This window comes from Aythya marila, assembly GCF_965140915.1.
Source record: "Aythya marila genome assembly, chromosome: Z".
Classification (NCBI taxonomy): domain Eukaryota; kingdom Metazoa; phylum Chordata; class Aves; order Anseriformes; family Anatidae; genus Aythya; species Aythya marila.
This window is the reverse complement of record NC_139080.1, coordinates 449,508-467,038: the sequence shown is the minus strand read 5'-3', so window position 1 is coordinate 467,038 and position 17,531 is coordinate 449,508. Positions and strand designations below refer to the sequence as shown.

General features: G+C 35.9%; 1 protein-coding gene across 3 annotated transcripts in view; it reads left to right on the top strand.

Moving 5' to 3' along the window:
* The window catches only part of LOC309890184 (E3 ubiquitin-protein ligase NEDD4-like), a 140,788-nt gene that overhangs the window by 97,185 nt on the left and 26,072 nt on the right, over positions 1-17,531 (top strand). For 2 of the 3 annotated variants that reach the window (XM_082783828.1, XM_082783829.1), the window contains exons 6-13: positions 3,147-3,197; positions 6,049-6,110; positions 6,215-6,314; positions 8,506-8,672; positions 10,272-10,404; positions 11,492-11,668; positions 12,412-12,486; positions 14,336-14,395. In XM_082783828.1, the coding sequence (XP_082639954.1) occupies positions 3,147-3,197; positions 6,049-6,110; positions 6,215-6,314; positions 8,506-8,672; positions 10,272-10,404; positions 11,492-11,668; positions 12,412-12,486; positions 14,336-14,395 (825 nt within the window). The remainder of the gene's footprint in view (positions 1-3,146; positions 3,198-6,048; positions 6,111-6,214; positions 6,315-8,505; positions 8,673-10,271; positions 10,405-11,491; positions 11,669-12,411; positions 12,487-14,335; positions 14,396-17,531) is intronic. The other variant, XM_082783830.1, reaches the window with a different exon arrangement.

Sequence of the window (17,531 nt, the reverse complement as noted above, 5' to 3'; positions counted from 1 at the left end):
TTTTCCATGTGCACGAGCTGCATTTTTCTTGAATGAAAAGCTGCATAAAGAGCTCTACGAATAAGTATGCATAGTTTTTTTCTGATTAGTTGATATTGGGGTAATTGTATTGAAGTGGGATGTTGAATGTACTTGCTATTTGGCAGTAGTAAGGGAGAAACATGTTAATTCCCTAAGAGCAATACCTGTTACCAGTTATTTCTGGTAGCTGATAAGAAGGGTAATAATCAAAACTCCATAATTAAAAATACGTTAGCTGTTTTTACTTAAATTCGGAAAAGACAGGCTCCTTGGTGCAGGCACTCTTTTTGCGTTGCTACGTGAGCTTGTAGCACAGCAGCATGTGTCCATGCTTTGGGACAGTAGCACTTGGTGCTCTTTGTGGCAGAAACAGCATTTTTGTTACGTTATCATATAAAATATGAATTTTAATACTAAATGTAATGCTTTGCTATGAGAAATATGTAAACTTGGCTTCAAAGGAGCAGCATGCACTTCCTGGAATTCTGTGCATAGTGTGGTTATAAATAAGCAGCAGGTTATTTGGGATTCACTAGGGCTGATATCTGGTATCGTTAACAGTATCTGGCAGAAATTGTTTTCCCTGACAGACAGTTGATTTTTGATTAATGCAATATGCTTTGTTATGAAAACCAGTATCTTAGAAAATTAATGAATACCAAGCATAAATCCAGCATGGTGACTGGCTCATAAAGCAAATACGTATATGCTATTTAATTACTTTCCATCTCATCTCTTGCCAAAATTTTATTCCTTTGGAAGCATCATAGAAGCATCACAGTCAAATTTAAATCATTTTAAAATAGGACAAAAAATGGTGCTAGGCATGGGTTGCAAATACAGAGTTTAATTCTGGCTGTAAAATTAATTAATTTGAAAGGGAATTATTTTTCATTTGTGCATGAGTGCATAGCACTGGAAACGTTATGTATTTGTATTCAATTAAGTACACTTTTTCAGTCTATAAGAAAGTATTCTCTTTGTTGCCCAAATTGTTAATAACCTGCAATAATTGATGTTTTCTGCTTCGTTGCTACTGGTTTACGAACTTATTGTTACCTTACATGCAGTGTCCTTGTCCCCATGGCGGGGCCCTTGCCCCTGGTTCTCCCGTCTCATTAGACCTGTCTGCTAGGAGCGTGTGCTTCGTTCAGCGCCACGTGGGACAGCGCTCCAGCACGTTCCGGGGACTTGGCGCTGCCAGCGAGCTCCTGGGACACGTGGCACTTTGAGGAGGTGCAGCACCGAGGGGCAGGAGGGAATCTCTCCGTGCGGTGCCGAACTGTGCCGCCTGTGTTCTCCTTGGTTTTATTCCTGTTGCCCTCTGTTACTTACCAGCAGGGAAGATCATCAGATCCACGTGTATGCGATTCAAGCAGGGAGGTGCTCTGCATTTCTGGTTTGTGTATGGGATGTGTTAAAGTCAGATGGAACTTACCTGAAAGTTTTTAAAGAGAAATGGCCCTTGAGGTTTAGTTGAATTTGCAGCTTTGTCTGCTCTTTCAGTGAAACTGTTAATTGTAAAAACTAGTGATTTGTGAAAAAATGCTGAATTAGCTTTGAGGTGTCTCTAAATGATAAAGACAATGCCTGAGCAGTGCTTTAAGGATACAATGTTTTTAAAGAAATCCCAGTCCAGACAGCATGCAAATATTTTCCACTGAAAATATATCTACTGCTCTTGAATGTATTGATTGGACAGACATTTCAAGAACAGACATTGCTGTTTTGTGAGAAAATCATTGAGAGCTATTTCTTTCTAGGTTTTACTGAAGCGTGAAGTGAATGATAACGGAGCACGTTCTCCCTCTCAAAGTTTATCCTTAGTCTGTGCATCTCTGCTGCTATGTCAGGTTCCTTTCCCTCTGTCAGCCCTTGTAAGCGTGTTGCTGGAAGGGCACTGAGAAACCTTGTGGGAATTTCTGCGCTGTCCAAAGCGGTGGGTGTGAGTGGGTGACTTGGCCACTGCGTATGGTCCAGTTTGAGCATCTTAAGCACCGCTGAGCATTGAAAGATGAGATAGCTAACGTGAACCTTGAGACCTGGAAGTTTCCAGGTGGTTGCTGGCGGTGCTCGCTCCAAAGCCAACCTGTGCCGTGGCGGACCGGGAGGCAGGCGGGAGGCCTTCCTTGCCTTCCCTGGAGGCCGGCTCCCACCGCTGCCTCCCAGCAGTGCCTTCAGGCTGCTCACTCCGAGACACGGCGCTGGTCGAGCCTGCAGCAAAGAACATTGTCACGTTTTGGGCGGTTTTTGACTTCTATTGAATTAAATATGGAAAAGTAGCGGTCGTGGCATACAGGCATAACTGTGCATGAGTATCGTGGTGGCACGGTGTGGCCTGAACGCTGGCATAGCCACATCCACGAGCCAGGCCTGAAGTGCTGCACGAGTGGTCAGCTCAGCGAGTTGGAGAGGTGGGAGTTCCCTAAGGGCTGCCTCTAGGAGATGTACCTAACTGTTCCTTCCAAAGTCAGCGTGCTTAGTCACTGGAACAGCAGTTTCTACTTTTTTTTTTTTTTAATACTTTCTAATACTTTGTTTTCTCTTTGATAAAATGATAATTTTTTATTTGGGGAAAAATGTTTACAATTCATGCAGTTCTCTCTTCACTGATTGGATGCCAGGCTCCCCCTCCCATACCGGTTCCATGTGGATATAATGTTTTCCTGTTTTCCTTACCATACAAGTCAAAAAGTCACCAAGCTTTGACATGAACGTTTCAACTACGTGGTGAACTGTAATTTCACTCTGCTTTTTCAAATGTGGATGGAGACTATAATTCATGCAAAGAGTGGATTATTATTATTTTGTGCTTTGAATTATACATGAGTTGGCACAGGAAACATTTGAATTTCATCAGTGCTTAACGTAGATGCTGTGGACTAAGAAGGCATTTTGGAGTGTCACATAAATGCTCTGCTGAAATAGCTTAATTGTAACCACTGATAATGCGCAACAATAAAGGGGTAGAAACCAGTAATTGCAAAAGTAATGGTACCAAACCATCTTTATTCTTGCTTCCTTGTCCTTGGATTACTGTTTATAAATTTTTGCTTTTCTGATGTAAAAATTTTAGGAGTAAAAAGACTTTTTTTTTTTTTTTTTCTTCTTCTTCTATTTGACAGACTAGAGACGACTTCCTGGGTCAGGTGGATGTGCCACTTAGTCACCTCCCGGTAAGCAGTGCTTTTGTCTCTGTGTGCTCTCTTTGTCATCACCAGATATGTGAACTTGAATTTGTTTTTATTTTTATAGTTGAATGGGTTAACACAGGAATGTTGGAAGTTATTGAAAAACATTTACATCAAATTAAAGTGTCATGAGCATTGAGTACTCATGGAGCATGAACATTGTTATTTTTGCCTGAATTTGACCCCTTGCTATTGATGGATGTTATTACGTGAGGAAAATGGCTTCGCAGTGACTTTCACAATGATGCTTATTTGGATATGTCTGTTATGGTTGATCTTGAGTCATAACACTGTTGTTGTTGGCTTATAAACTGCGATAGTTGAAGAATATGATGGAAGGATCAAAAATGTATACTGATGAAAAAAGCATTATTCCATTCCCTAGCATAATAGCAACATTTTTTAGTATTATTGTGTCCATATTTGTGTGTATACTTCCATTTACACGCATGCATGTGCGCAGACATTCTCTCTCTCAAAGTAGCAGATACACAACTGTAGAGAGAGTCCCCAGTGTGAAGCTGCATGTGTACTACAGACACGCTGCTCCAAAGTAGAAAATGATGAGGGACGTATTAGTGCATGTCTATTTTGCAGTCAGGTAGCATTTTACAGTTCCTTTTTAGTAAATGTTATTTTAATAATTAAAAATCATCAGCAAGAGTTGAGGTAGAGCTAGAGGCATGTCACAGGCTGTGAGCTCTTTGGAGGAATTGGCAGCTTTCTGCTTTCCGTCGGCATTCTATAGGCAGATGACAGCCCTACTGTCCCCTCCCCAGGGACTTGCCTCGCACTTCAGTGTGCATCTCATGTTCTAGCTCTTGTTTAAACAGTGGAACGCTAAACTTACTCTTTCAAATTATTTTTAAGTCTTCTGCTGTCTTTAAATAGAAAATGCAAATTGTCTGGTTGAGCTCCTTTGCTGCCATTGAAGAATAAATTCCATTATCTAAAATGAGAAAATGTAGTCCAGAACTCCCCGCTTCCTTCCATTGAGGCTCACTCCAAAGTGAATGTGAGTCCTGTACAAAATCCTTCCTCACTCTCCATATTTGCAGATAATTTGTTTAGCTCCAGAAGCAACTTTTTTTTTTCTCCAAAATTTCTCCTGGAAAACTTGTAATACACATCTCAGAGCTGTCATTCGTTCTGTTTCTGGCTCTGACATAGCAGTGTCTCCCATGGGCTGTTCTCACGCTTTGCGTCAGTTACTTACATCATGCTCATCAAGGTGTGTGTACTCATTTGATGTTCAGGGAAACATGCTATAATTCTTTACGTTCTAATCAATGTTTTCCTCATTCATCCTTCCAGTATGCTCCATGAGAGATCATGGAGCAATTATTTAAAATATTTTCTTTCTCATTCTAACTGTGTTGCTGATTTGTTTGGCAAAATCCTGGCTTTCTCTGGCACTATCTAATTGCTATCTGCAATATTTGGTTAAAATAAACAGCTTCGTTTTTAATGCACATTGCATACAGATGAGAGTACCAAAAAGCAATACTTCTCAATCGTGCATTTTTTAAAGTCCTTGATTTGATTATAATCTACTATCTCACCGAGAAAATGGGAAGTCTGTCTTGCACAGATTGAGTGGAAACTTAATGCAGGAAATGCCTTGCAGGATAGGAGTTCATTCCGTGAAAGACTGTATGTTATTTGATATAAAATCTGAGATCATGAGTTAGGCTTCATTTTGAAGTTATTACTTATTGACTTTGAAATACCACAGACAATAAAGCTTTTACTGATTAGTAATCAGGGAGGCAGGTTATTCTGTGTTTATAAAGGCTTAGTAGAGGAATGGGGCACAAAAAGTATTGTTGTTTTTAAGGATGGGGCTGGAAAGGGATTTCTAGATGTACCACCATTTTTTTTTAGTAGGTGGCAGAAAGGAGCAACATTCCTGCTACCTTGGTGCTCACTTTGAGAAAGTTTCATGGTAATCCAAGGAACTAGATCTCAGGTCTCTGTTGGAGCATGTGTGGTAACGTGCTTACTCTTTCAGTGTAACACAGCTCATGCTTCCAATCTGTCAGCCCCAATGGTACAACAGGTTAATGTGCCCCAAGCAGTCCAAAGATTATACTTGTATATGGGCCTCTGGTTCTTTTATTTACCTTCTCATTTTTAAATCTCTAGTTTTGTACCTATAAAGTGCCTGATCTCACAGACTTGATGGATGTAACTTACCTTGATAAAGAAGCTGAAATTCTTATGTAATAGAAAGTTTTTTTAAGATTTAAGGCTTTGTGAAACATAATTAAGTGGAAATCAGAAAATGTGATCTGTCGGCCTGATAGTATTACAAATCTGCTTCATACAGAATTTCATAATTCATATAGTCTTAACTGAAAGTTTTGAAAGTTGCAACAGTTTTGAAATAAAAAAATGAAAGCCAACTGAAGAATATTTTATTTAATAGCTTTCTAAAGTGCAGTCAAAATACTGCTTCAAGTGGATGCAGCCTTCTCTGACGATGCTGTTGGGTGACTGCATCAAGTTGGAGAGGGGTTGTTTACTGGGTCTTTCCCAGCTTTCACTGAGATATGAACGTTTCTGTGCATTTACAAACGTTTCTGTGCACTTAAAAACAAGGCTTGGTTCAGCCCGTTACTGGTATTTGCAGTGACATCTAGTGGACCTCTTCCGCAGCTATATATTAAACATCCACCCACTGTAATTATACTGGAGCAGGTCTGCCTGCTGCAACTTTGTCACTTGAACAAATCCTCCCTAGCAGTTTTAGTTGGTCTGTGATGTGAATGTTCTTTATAGATCTCTGTGCTTGTTGGAAAGCCCTGTAATGTGCTATTTTCTTAAATACTTGTAGACTGAAGACCCAACCATGGAAAGGCCATACACGTTTAAGGATTTCCTTCTCAGACCAAGAAGGTGAGGGGGAAGACCTTTGTGTTTTAAAACATTTCTTACCTCGAGATTTATTATTTGCAACTATTTGAGGGCTATTGAATTAAATGCTTTTCTTTATTTTGTAGCCACAAATCTCGTGTAAAGGGTTTCTTGAGACTGAAGATGGCTTATATGCCTAAAAATGGTGGTCAAGATGAAGAAAATGATCAAAGGGATGAATCTGAGGTAAGACACTTAATCAAGAGTTCACTAGTTGATAACCTCTTTTTGTCTTTTTTATACTTGTTGAGGTATTCAAATTATTAGAGATCTAAAAATATAATTATAGAAAAAGTTGTATTTTTGAAATATAAAATGCTGGTAACAATGTTGGTAGCAACTTACTCCCAATCACACATGCACACAGGTGTGGTTTTTTTTTTTTAGCTGTAAGGTGATGTTTTCTCTACTATTTCAAGTACATCAAAGTATTTCAAGTGGCACAATGAATTCTAAAGTTTGTCTTACTCAGTTATGGTGGTGTTTTTTTCATTTTTATGAACATTCTCAAGACCTTATAAGTCATGCAAAGAGGGCAGAAGAATTCAGAAGTCTATCCAGGTAATTTATATTTGACATAAACATGATGGTCTGTATTAAATATATAAGTACCTCTTCCTGAGAAGCCATTTCAACGTAGCCGTCAAAACGCTTTTCTTCACTTCTTGGCAGCACTGGCTTTACAGAGAATAGAGCTCATGGAGACACAGCAGGTTTAAAGATTTCTCAGCACTCTTATCAGCCATCATGCATCTTAAGAATTACTGCATTTAGAGTTGACCAAGTGGATATTAGCCCAAGTTTGCTTTACTAATAATGCACAACAGTTGCCTGTAACTTGAGAATGAGGGCTCTCATCCCAAGCTATATTTTTCTACTCTGGCGGTTGCTTTTCAGAGGGTCTGCCTTGGTCCTGGTACAGAGGCAGCAGAGCTGTTTCTTAGCAGTCATTGATCTGCACATGTTAAAGCAGCCTATCAGGCTATCCAGCCTATCAGCATATCCAGCCAAAACCATGCTTTGTCTGGATCTTATGGCAGGGTGTTGAGTCTCTTATTACTATGAAGGCAGTTTACAGGTTCAAAACCATTTTTTTTCTCTCTCATCTCATATGAAAAAGTGAGTGTGTTCGTGTATAAGTACTTTTGTATTTTGTCTATACTTTGTACGTATTGTATTATAATTTCGTATATGAATTCATATATGAATCCAAAAAGTTTTATGTGTCACATAAATATACAGTATTTATATAAAATAATCAATAATCCGTATATCTGAATTATATTCCTTATATAATCCGTATATCCTAGAAATTGCCAAATTCTAATGTAATCTGAATTTTCTTGATACTTCAAATAACAAGAATCTTAAGTCAAGATCCTCCTGACTTATATACATAAGGTAATGCCACAAGGCTCTAGTAGTGTCCTGTGAAAACAGCATTTCAAGTAGGTCAATAGTAGAGAAATTCTTTTAGGCTTTGTTTTATCAACACACTTACAACTATTCCTTAATTTTATACTTCAATTTTTGAGGACTAATGGGGAAGGAATATTTTTAACTATAATTGAATTACAGTAAGGTAGCATTTTATGCCTGTTGAATCTTACATAAGTGAGGATATTTTACCTAGAAAGAATCCACAAAGGCAATTAGATTTCAGTTTGAATTCAAGTAGATTTACGTATTAAAGTCTTTTGGGTTATGCTTATGAAACAGGAGTAAAATATAGCGTGGTGGTGGTGTAAGTGAAGTTATTGAATATGTTTAGAAATAATATTGATTTTAGGTTTGTTTATTTTCCCAGAAGAGGTATGGTTGAATGATCTGCACATCTGTATGTTGTCCTGCTTTTGCATAGCTTTTTTGCTGCTGTCAATAACTTTTAGACCATTTGGCAAGCTGCAGCTGAATTTGACAAAAGGATAGAATAGATGTGGTGAATAGAAGTTCCCATATGCTTTAAGAAAATAGCAGCTGGGAAAGAGAAAGGAAAAATGAAGGATTATGCTTCATGAAGAAAAGGTCACAGCTTGAGTTCAAAAGTTAGCAGTTGGTTCTGTTTGGCTTCATGACTGAAAATCTGCACCTGGCCACCACCAGGCAGAGTGCCTGCCCAAATAAGTTTAGGAATTCCTGTTTTAATAAACTGGTAGAATTTTAGTGTTTGTTGTTGTTGTTGTTGTTTTAATCATAGAAATGTAGTGCACATTGTAACCATGGAGTTTATGTGTGTATGGTTGAGATTTAAGTAATTTTTAACTTCTCTTTGGAAAAAAAAATCTGAATCTGCACCCATGCAGTAATGTAAGCAACAGTAACACAACTTCTCTTTAACTCAAAGTTTATAATCTTTTTTTTTTCTTTCATTCCTAAGCATGGATGGGATGTGGTTGATTCCAATGACTCCGCATCTCAGCGTCAGGAGGAGTTACCACCTCCTCCACTGCCTCCTGGATGGGAAGAAAAGGTTGACAACCTGGGGCGGACTTACTATGTCAACCATAACAACAGAACTACTCAATGGCATCGACCAAGTTTAATGTAAGTGGCAGTGTAGATAAATGTTTTACGGGTGAGTGAAAAATTATCTGTCAGGATAGTGATTTTTTTCCAACAAACATTATTGTTTTGGATTTGAATTCAAGGTTGGAAAAAGTTTAAGCACAATTTTTACAAAGCTGTTTGTAAAGGCACGCTTTTCTTTTGAGTTACAAACTAATTTTGATTCTGGTGCAAACTGCTACCTATCTGAAACTATGAGAAAATTTTCAGGTATTCTGGTAAATTGAGAACCAAAGTTTGCAGAGCTTCAGTTAAAAACGAAACATCTTTTTTAAAGAATATAAAGAGATTTCCCCACACCAAGCAAATCAGATATACACATAAGTATTCTGGGAAAATCTAGGGAATCTGAAGGTGGAAGAGAAATTAATATGTACCTTCATATATTGGGAGATAGATGAGGAATTTTTCAGTAAGTAATTTAAAAGGAATAAGTTCCTCTGCAGGGACTGTTGAAAGGGTATTAAAAACAAACAAACAAACAAACAAAAAACAACACACAAGCATTTCAAGTCTATTAAGTTTTGATTAAGTTAAACTGATTGATTTTGAAGACATCCTCTTTACTATTCAGTGTATAGACTTCATTGTTTATGCACGCTTGTGTTAATGTGCAGCTCCTGTTCAAACTTTCATTACACATTGCTTATAATTAGAGTTATAGTACTGTAGCAAGTTTACATTTTAAATAGTATGTTTTAATCAAAAATGTTAAGAGTTATACTGAAATCATGCATTATTCAAACATCTTGCATTATTTTAGAGTAGCTACTATTCTTACACTATTGCTTCTAATAAGTGATGTTTGTTCCTTCTTGAATGTTCATATTCATAGTTAAATTACGCAAATGTGTGTTGTCTGTATTTATGGCACTGTTTGTTCTTTTTGTCTGATGTGTTTATCTTAGAATTTAATTAAATTTCATTCTGAAGGTTTTGAAATATTTTTGTAAATGCTGAGCTATTTACTACGCAGCTTTTACTTTTTCATCAACTACCACTGTTCTGGTTGGTAACAGTCCGTAAGCATCTATGAAAATTTAATTTTATAAATTATTTAATTTAGGACCTCCTTGTGTTCTGATTATGTTAAATGAAACAAGGAGTACATGGCTTCACAAATTTTTAACTGACAGATAACCAATTAGTCATGGCTAGAAAGCATCATCAGATGTGTATATAAAGTGGAGGCCTCAGGGTCTGCTATTATACTTTCAAGGTCACATGCATTTGTATTTTGAGTCTGGTTATCCTGGGTCACAATGAGTAATAACGGTTAGTATGTTAGAGTGGGGACTTAATTTTTCTGTTGTGCCAACTTTGATGTGCAAAGAATGTTAATTTCCAGTATTACATGATATTTGTGAAGTGCTTCCAGTTTTATATTATTTAAACTAAAGGATTAAACTGTTTCCTATTTATGAAGCCTGACATATGCAAGAGTAATGAATTTTATACTATAATCAAAAGCATTAATGAGGTTTTGGAAGCAATGGATGAAGAAGTAGGTGTTTTAGTTTAATATTCATTGTTTTCTTGTACTTTTCCCCTTCCTTCTTTCTTTTCCCTACTATCCAGTGATGTGGGATCTGATTCAGATAACAACATCAGACAAATAAACCAAGAAGCAGCCCATAGACGGTTTCGCTCTCGGAGACACATTAGTGAGGATTTGGAACCAGAACCTATGGAGAGCGGAGACATTCCTGAGGTATATAAAGGTCTTGCTTTTAAGAATTTAACTAAACTTCAAGCAAGAGTGTTTCTCCTTTGTAAGCTAATTAATATACAACATGCATAATATTTTACGGAAATTGCCTGAATTAAATATTAGTGACACAGCAAAAATCCTAGACAGAGCTATACTTTCCAGGTCATATGCATTTGTGGGTGACTGGAAGTGTATGCACTATAAATACCATGTAAATGCAAGGACAATCATTTATAATGCCAAGCATTGCTTGTTGTATATAAGTTGATAAAAACACTTTCAATATTCTGCTTTGAGTAACAATGAAATGAGTCGTAAAAAGACGTGAAATGTGCTGAATAGAATAGATGTTTGCTTCAGTGTTCTTTAGCGTCTTGATTTAGAAGAAAGTGAAGCTGTTTTTTCTACCCAAAGTGCTTTGTTCTGTTTGAAATTCTGAGATCTTAATAATCAGCATGTTTGTTTAATTTACAGCTAGACTAACTAAATGAAGTTTCATAAATATTTGTACACCTAGGTGAGCTTTTTGTGCAAAGCTATAATCCCATTCAACCTTGAGGAATATTTTATTATGAGAATCACAGGCAAAATTCTTTGTGAAAGTTTTGATTCACTGAATGCTCTTCAGAGCAATAAAAAGATTGTGGAAGCTCTTACTTTGCTCATCATCCGTTAATATTTTATTTGCAGGTACTTATGAATATTATTATGCATTTTATTCTAACTTAAAATTGAGAGTTGTTTCTTACAGGTTTTTAGTAAGAGTGCAGAATTAGTTAAATTTTGAACAAAAATTTCCAATAGATTTTATTTAGTGATAGCTGATTTGTATACATCTTTTCATTTGCATCTGTATTGAATCAAAAAGCATTGTTTCATCACCACCTTGAAGACAACAAGAAAATCTTTTCCCTTTATACTGAGGATGTTTGTATGTATGTTCTATGGATTGGTTTATTTAATTAAACATTTATCACACCTGATTATCACACCTGTGTTTGTCACAATCAGGTAGTCATCTGGAAGGCAAAGGAGACACTTGGTCTGTCTTTACAAAAACTTAACTTAGTTCCTTTTCTTTTGTCAGCCTTGGGAAACCATTTCAGAGGAGGCAAGCGCAAGTGGAGATTCCTTAAGCTTGTCATTGCCACCACCTCCTGCATCGCCGGTATCCCGTACCAGTCCTCAGGAGCTGTCTGAGGAACTGAGCAGAAGACTTCAGGTCACTCCTGATTCTAATGGGGAACAACTGAGTTCTTTGATTGTACGTGACATGCTGTTCCTTCTGAATACATCTCTATTACTGTAATCTTTTGTTAGTTCAAAGTAATCTGACTCATTTATATGGATGAGTAGTAATTGATGGACTTAGGAAAAACTGAGCACACAGGTAAAAGTATCTTCAAAAAAGCATCTTAGTTACATCATGGAACAAACTGCCTTGAAGAAGAGATTTTCTCAATTTAGGTTCAATATTTTTTTCTGTATGAGCTTAATTTGAGAGCCTGCTTCTGTTATCCTTAGTGTTTCTTTAGTGTTTAGCTTTAGTGTTTCTATCCTGTTTCTTTAGTGAAGCAAAATACATCAAATAATACTAGAGAGTATCAAACTAGGCATTTACAAAGGAAAAAGGAAAGACTGCTAGTGCTGTTTCAATCATTGTCCACGTTATTATATGGTAATTTTTCAAAAGTTTGTTGTACATCTTTATGTTAAAGGGTGTCTCTTCTTACATTAGGATTTTACAAACCCTTCATAGTTTACTGGATCAGCTGTTATAACACTAACAAAGGATTACAACTGAAAGTAGGCAGTTCTGGTAAAACGCTTCATGAGCTTGTTTTGCTTTTTCTCCCTTTCCCTTCCCCTTTCGCTTTCTTTCCCTCTTTGGGAAGAGGAAGACTTTAAGACTTTGGGCTACTATTCATAGTAATTCAATGTGAGAAAAACAAACCCCCATGTTTTAAGACATCTTAACTTACAGACATCCTTTTTTCTTTTCTTCAGCAAAGAGATCCTTCTTCAAGATTAAGATCTTGCAGCGTAACAGATACAGTCGCTGAACAGTCTCAATTATCTTTGGTAAGCAAAAACTAAGTTTTATTTCTTTCTTCTTGTTTAAACATTATCTGATTGTAAATAGTATCTTTTCCTAGAGGAGTTCTAGTCAGATCTAGTTCAGTTACCAATATGGACATATGACTATCCCAAATCATAATGGAAACCAAATTAATATCATCACGATTAGAAAGTAGAATGAGAAAGGCCATAAGAGAGGGAAAAAAGTGTCTGAAAAAGAGAAAAAAAGTGTCCTGTAAATTGTTTTTACTTGGAATATAGAAATACGTATAACATTTAACAGGCTTAGTGTTTGCCTAGCTGTAGTTAAAACAAGCCTTTTAGTGATAGTCCTTGTACAATAGAACTGAATAGAACTGCGTGTTGGAATTTTTTCATCCAAGTGATTTAAGCATCAGCTTCTGCAATTTTGTTTAAGCACGTTCTTCAAACAGGAAAAAAAAAAAAAAAAAAGCAAAGATAGTTTTGAAAAGAGTAAGATTCTCCTTCACTCTATAACTATGCACACCTTCCCTCTAATTCATAGTTCTACCTGTTTTATACTACAACAGAAGTATGAGGTTAGCAAAGGTGGTAAGCTATAGAGAAACAACTTAAACTAGGATTGTGCAAATTATGCGTGTGAATAAAACTGCTCCAATTATTTCAAAACAATATAATACTTTAAACATTTTATTTTTTCTGGAGTACATGTTCCAGGATTTTCTTTTTTTTTTTTTTTTTTTTTTTTTTTACAATTTTTATTAGGAATATATTACATATGAATCCACACATAAAAAAAGATTGCACAAATTTGCTGTGGAAATGTTGAGTAAGTAGAGCGTTATTAGTATGTTCATTTTTAAAGCTGACGTCACTCCTTTGTTGTTGTTTTTTTCCTGTTGCTATTGGGCAGACACTTAGAGTAACCACAGTATTTTTCTCTTTAATTTTTCATGTGTTCTCAAAGATTTTTAGTGTATCTACATTTGCTGCTTATATTTGCACGTCATAGCTATTATTCAAAGAAGTGTTTCTGAAGTATTATCCACCTCTCTACTTTCTCCTCCGGACCAGCAATGGTGTGGTTTCCAGTACAATTCCTTCTTATCTGTCTTCTCTCCCTTCTAGAAGTTGATTCCTAATGAAGTCTGTTCCAGAGGTGGTCTACTTCTTAATTTACTATTGCCCTATGGAGTCTGGATTTCTTTAATTGCTGTAGTCAGATTGGGCCTTGTCATGATGTATCTTTCAGTTTACTATTGTAGAACACTCATTTCTCTAGCAGATGTTCAAAACAGCAGAACTGAAATCATTGCTCTATAAGAAGGATGTTTCCTGACCTTAATCTTTACTGAACTAATGATAATTTATCTTCTAGCAACTGAATCTATAATTTCTTTCTAAGTAAAGTGCTGTTCTTGACTTGACTGCATTAATTTTTACTGAAAATGTGAAACACCAGTTTCATATTTTTGGCCTGAGTTTTTCTGTGCACTCACTGATGACCAGAATGTACCTATTTTCTTTTTAAATACCATATTTTTGGGTGTAACGTATAAAATTTGTATCTCAAATAAGAAAGAGGAAAATTAATCATGTTAAACTTAGACTAAGTGGTCTAATTATTGATAGAAATATTGAAAAAACAGAATTGGATCCTTGAAATTAGTTCTTTTGGGATGAGATTCTGACTTGGTTACCAGTGATTGATGGGTTCATTTTTTCGCTATTATCTGAAACATTATTTCAATCTACTTGCTCTCTTTTAATAAATATGAGAGTATGGATGATTCCTTTTTCCTAAAGATGTAAGAGTAATCTGTGACCTTCATCACAAAGTATACTTATGTGTAACATTATCATTTAACAGCAGAGTGGCCCATCTAGGAGAGCTCGTTCTTCAACTGTCACAGGTGGTGAGGAACCAACGGTAATAATACTCTTTATCAAACACTATCTGTAAATAAAATGTGGGTAGATTTAGGTCTTGTACCGTAATGAACATTTTTTCACAGAGATGCAATGTGTTAAATACAGCCTGAATCAATAGTTATATATATATTTTTGTTTCAGGTTTTCTCAAATAATACTGCAATTTCACTCTAAATCAATACTTGTCTAGTATGAATAGATGCCAGAGTATTAACAGAGTGCACTAAGAAAATACCAGAAATTTCTAAAAAATGAGAGACAATACCTAATTCTTTAAAAGCTGATGTTGAAATAATTGATTAGAGACATCAAATCAATATATACATAGCTTTGTTTTTAACTTGCTTTGTTTCCTTACTCTCCATTAGACTAATTCATTTTTATTCTTAAAGTTGATCTTAATTTGAGAACGGTGGAGGTACAATGGTATATCATTACAGCTCTTAATGGTCTTATTTACTGCCAGTTTTCATCTTCCAGTGTTCATTCTTCAGTCCAAGTCTGAATTTTTATTTTGCTCATCCAATAAAATTATTGAAATGTTTTTCTGAAATAATTTTTCCACATAATAAAAGGAAAACAGATTCAGCTTATATTGGACTTTGCTGATATTTTAAAATGTTGATCTGAAGCAAATTTGTTTCATAGAAATCATTTTATAGTGACTGTAATACTTGGCTTTCATGAACATTTGCATTCCTAGATAATTTGCTTCAGGGAAAGAAATGTAATTCAGACTTGGCATGTTTCTTGTTTCTATATAGTAATGTCAGACCTTAATTTGGGCGTTGATGTATCATTCTGCAATATTGTATGTATTTACTGTTTTTTGAATTTCAGAATCAAAGGAGCATACTTTTATTTTGTTCTTGCAAACAGCAGATTTTTTTAGTGTCCTTGCAGAATTTGCTTGACTAGCTCATCATTAGTTAAAATGTACGCTACATTGAATTGTAATGTAAAGAGAGTCTTCTTTTGACAGATGATCTTGTGTTAATTATACGTTTTAGAACAAAATATTAGTATTTTCTGCTAATAGCTAAGTTCAAACTACACTGACTCCTAATTAATATGATTATATCATATTTTTTTCTGTAAATTTGTTGCAACTTACTATTGGGCATAACCAGCATGATTGTTCTTAATTAGTGTTATTTTGTGTGACAGTTATTACCATCAAGCCTGTGTGTCCCAGATAGCCTTGTGTCCCAGATTTCAGGCATGGCCTCTTGTCTTTCTCGGAGTGTGATGCAGATAGGAAAGAGTCGGTTGATTTGAATTGTCAAAGCAAATTCTGGGGCCTGAGGTGGCTATTAAAGGGCGTATTCAGGCAATCTAACTTCAAGTACTTGATTTTGTCCACTCGTGGGTCTGAGTCTAAGCATTTAGATAGCTCATAAGATATCAGTAATCTAAACGTATTTTTTTTTAACACTGTAAAAATGTTACATCTGCATAGCGGACTTTTTATTTAGGTCAGTGACAGAGGATGAGTAAATTTGTTACTTGAGTGTCTGCAATGAAGTAGATGTTGATGTTTGTAGATAAATTGCAGGTTTGGGTAAATATAACTACAGTTATAAAAGCACCATGGATTTACTTTTTAATGTTTGTTTGTTTGTTTTTTGTCCCCTTACCACATTCCTCTGTGAAAGGTGCATTGTAAAAATAGGCTGAGCAAAACATTAGTTAATGCATCATATATCCCAGCATCTCTGTTCTCATGACATTTTGGCTTTAACTTCAGAGGCAGTCTCCCCATGTTGTTTATTGAAGGCACCTGTTAAAAAGCACTCTTGTTTTGGGTAAAAGGGTCTTGATAAATCTCCTAAGTTTCCATTCTACCATGTAGAATATCTTTTACATTGGTATCTAATGTATGGAAAGGAGTTTGAAGGGCAAACTTTCAAACTTTCTGTTTTGCAGATTGCATTCTGGTTTCATTAACCCACAATGACTAGTAAGGGGAAAGACTGCTGACAGCTGGATTTATTTTTGATAGAGTGTTAAAGAGAAAGGGAAGATCAGGTGGTACAGCTAGAGCATCTTTCTAGTATTTCTGTATTCTAGTAAGTCAAAGTTGATCATTTGCAGCATGCCATCATACAGCGCATAGAATGTTTAATGTTAGAACCCAGGCTATCAGTTACCTTAATTAAATAATTTTGAACTAAAATATGATCTGTGGACTGTATTCAGACTAATACCTGTTACCTTGTTGATCACTGGTTAATTAATAGCTTGGAAACTGTTAGAACAGTCTTGGGAAAGGTAGTCAGTCTCCTGTCAGCTCTTTGAACTAAGTGGAAAAACAGCAGTATTTCCAGGACCTGACTACTCAGGAAATTAATAAATCAGTCTCATAGTTCATTACAATGAGTATTACTTTGTTTTCTCATCTGTTTTCCTTTGCTTCCTATTTCCTGATGTGCTCCATCAGCTTTCTGATCCATCCATTATCTTTTCTAATTTCCATTCTTGATTATCTAGACAGTTCTCCAGCTCATTGTGTCTATTATGCTCTTCTGTTAAAAAGCAAATATATTGATTAACTTAGCAAAAGTCTTGGGAAGAGGTCTTAAGAATAAGAAGCAAGAACAAGAATTACAGTAAATTACTTCACTGGAGCAAAGAATGTAGACTGTAGAAAAAGAATGTATCCTGAGTTTCAACAGGAGCCTTTAGAAGCCTGAAGAGATACCAAATCCTTCTGTGCAGTGCCACTCACTTCTTTGATCTCTAGGTAGTAGTTTTCCACTGTATTAATATTTTAAATAGAAAGATCATACAGCAGAAGCCACCGTTTATTAGGACATTGAAAGAGTAATTTCTTTGGCTACTTTGTGATTAGCATGGTGAGTAAACCTAAAAACCTAGAGAGACAGAGGTAGCTATCCATGTAAAGTTAGTTGTGGCTTAATGCATCCTATGGTCTTATAAGTTTTCATAGTAACTCGAAACGTGGATGATAGTTTAAGAAAAGAAAAGAAGTTGCAGAATGCATACATTTACGAATCTAAGTAAAATAAGGAAAAAACAGTGAAAGTCTTACAGAATTTAAGATATTCATGAATAGATATTAAGTACTGTAGATCTTCAGAGGCTGCCTGGACATGGTTCTGAGCAACTTGCTT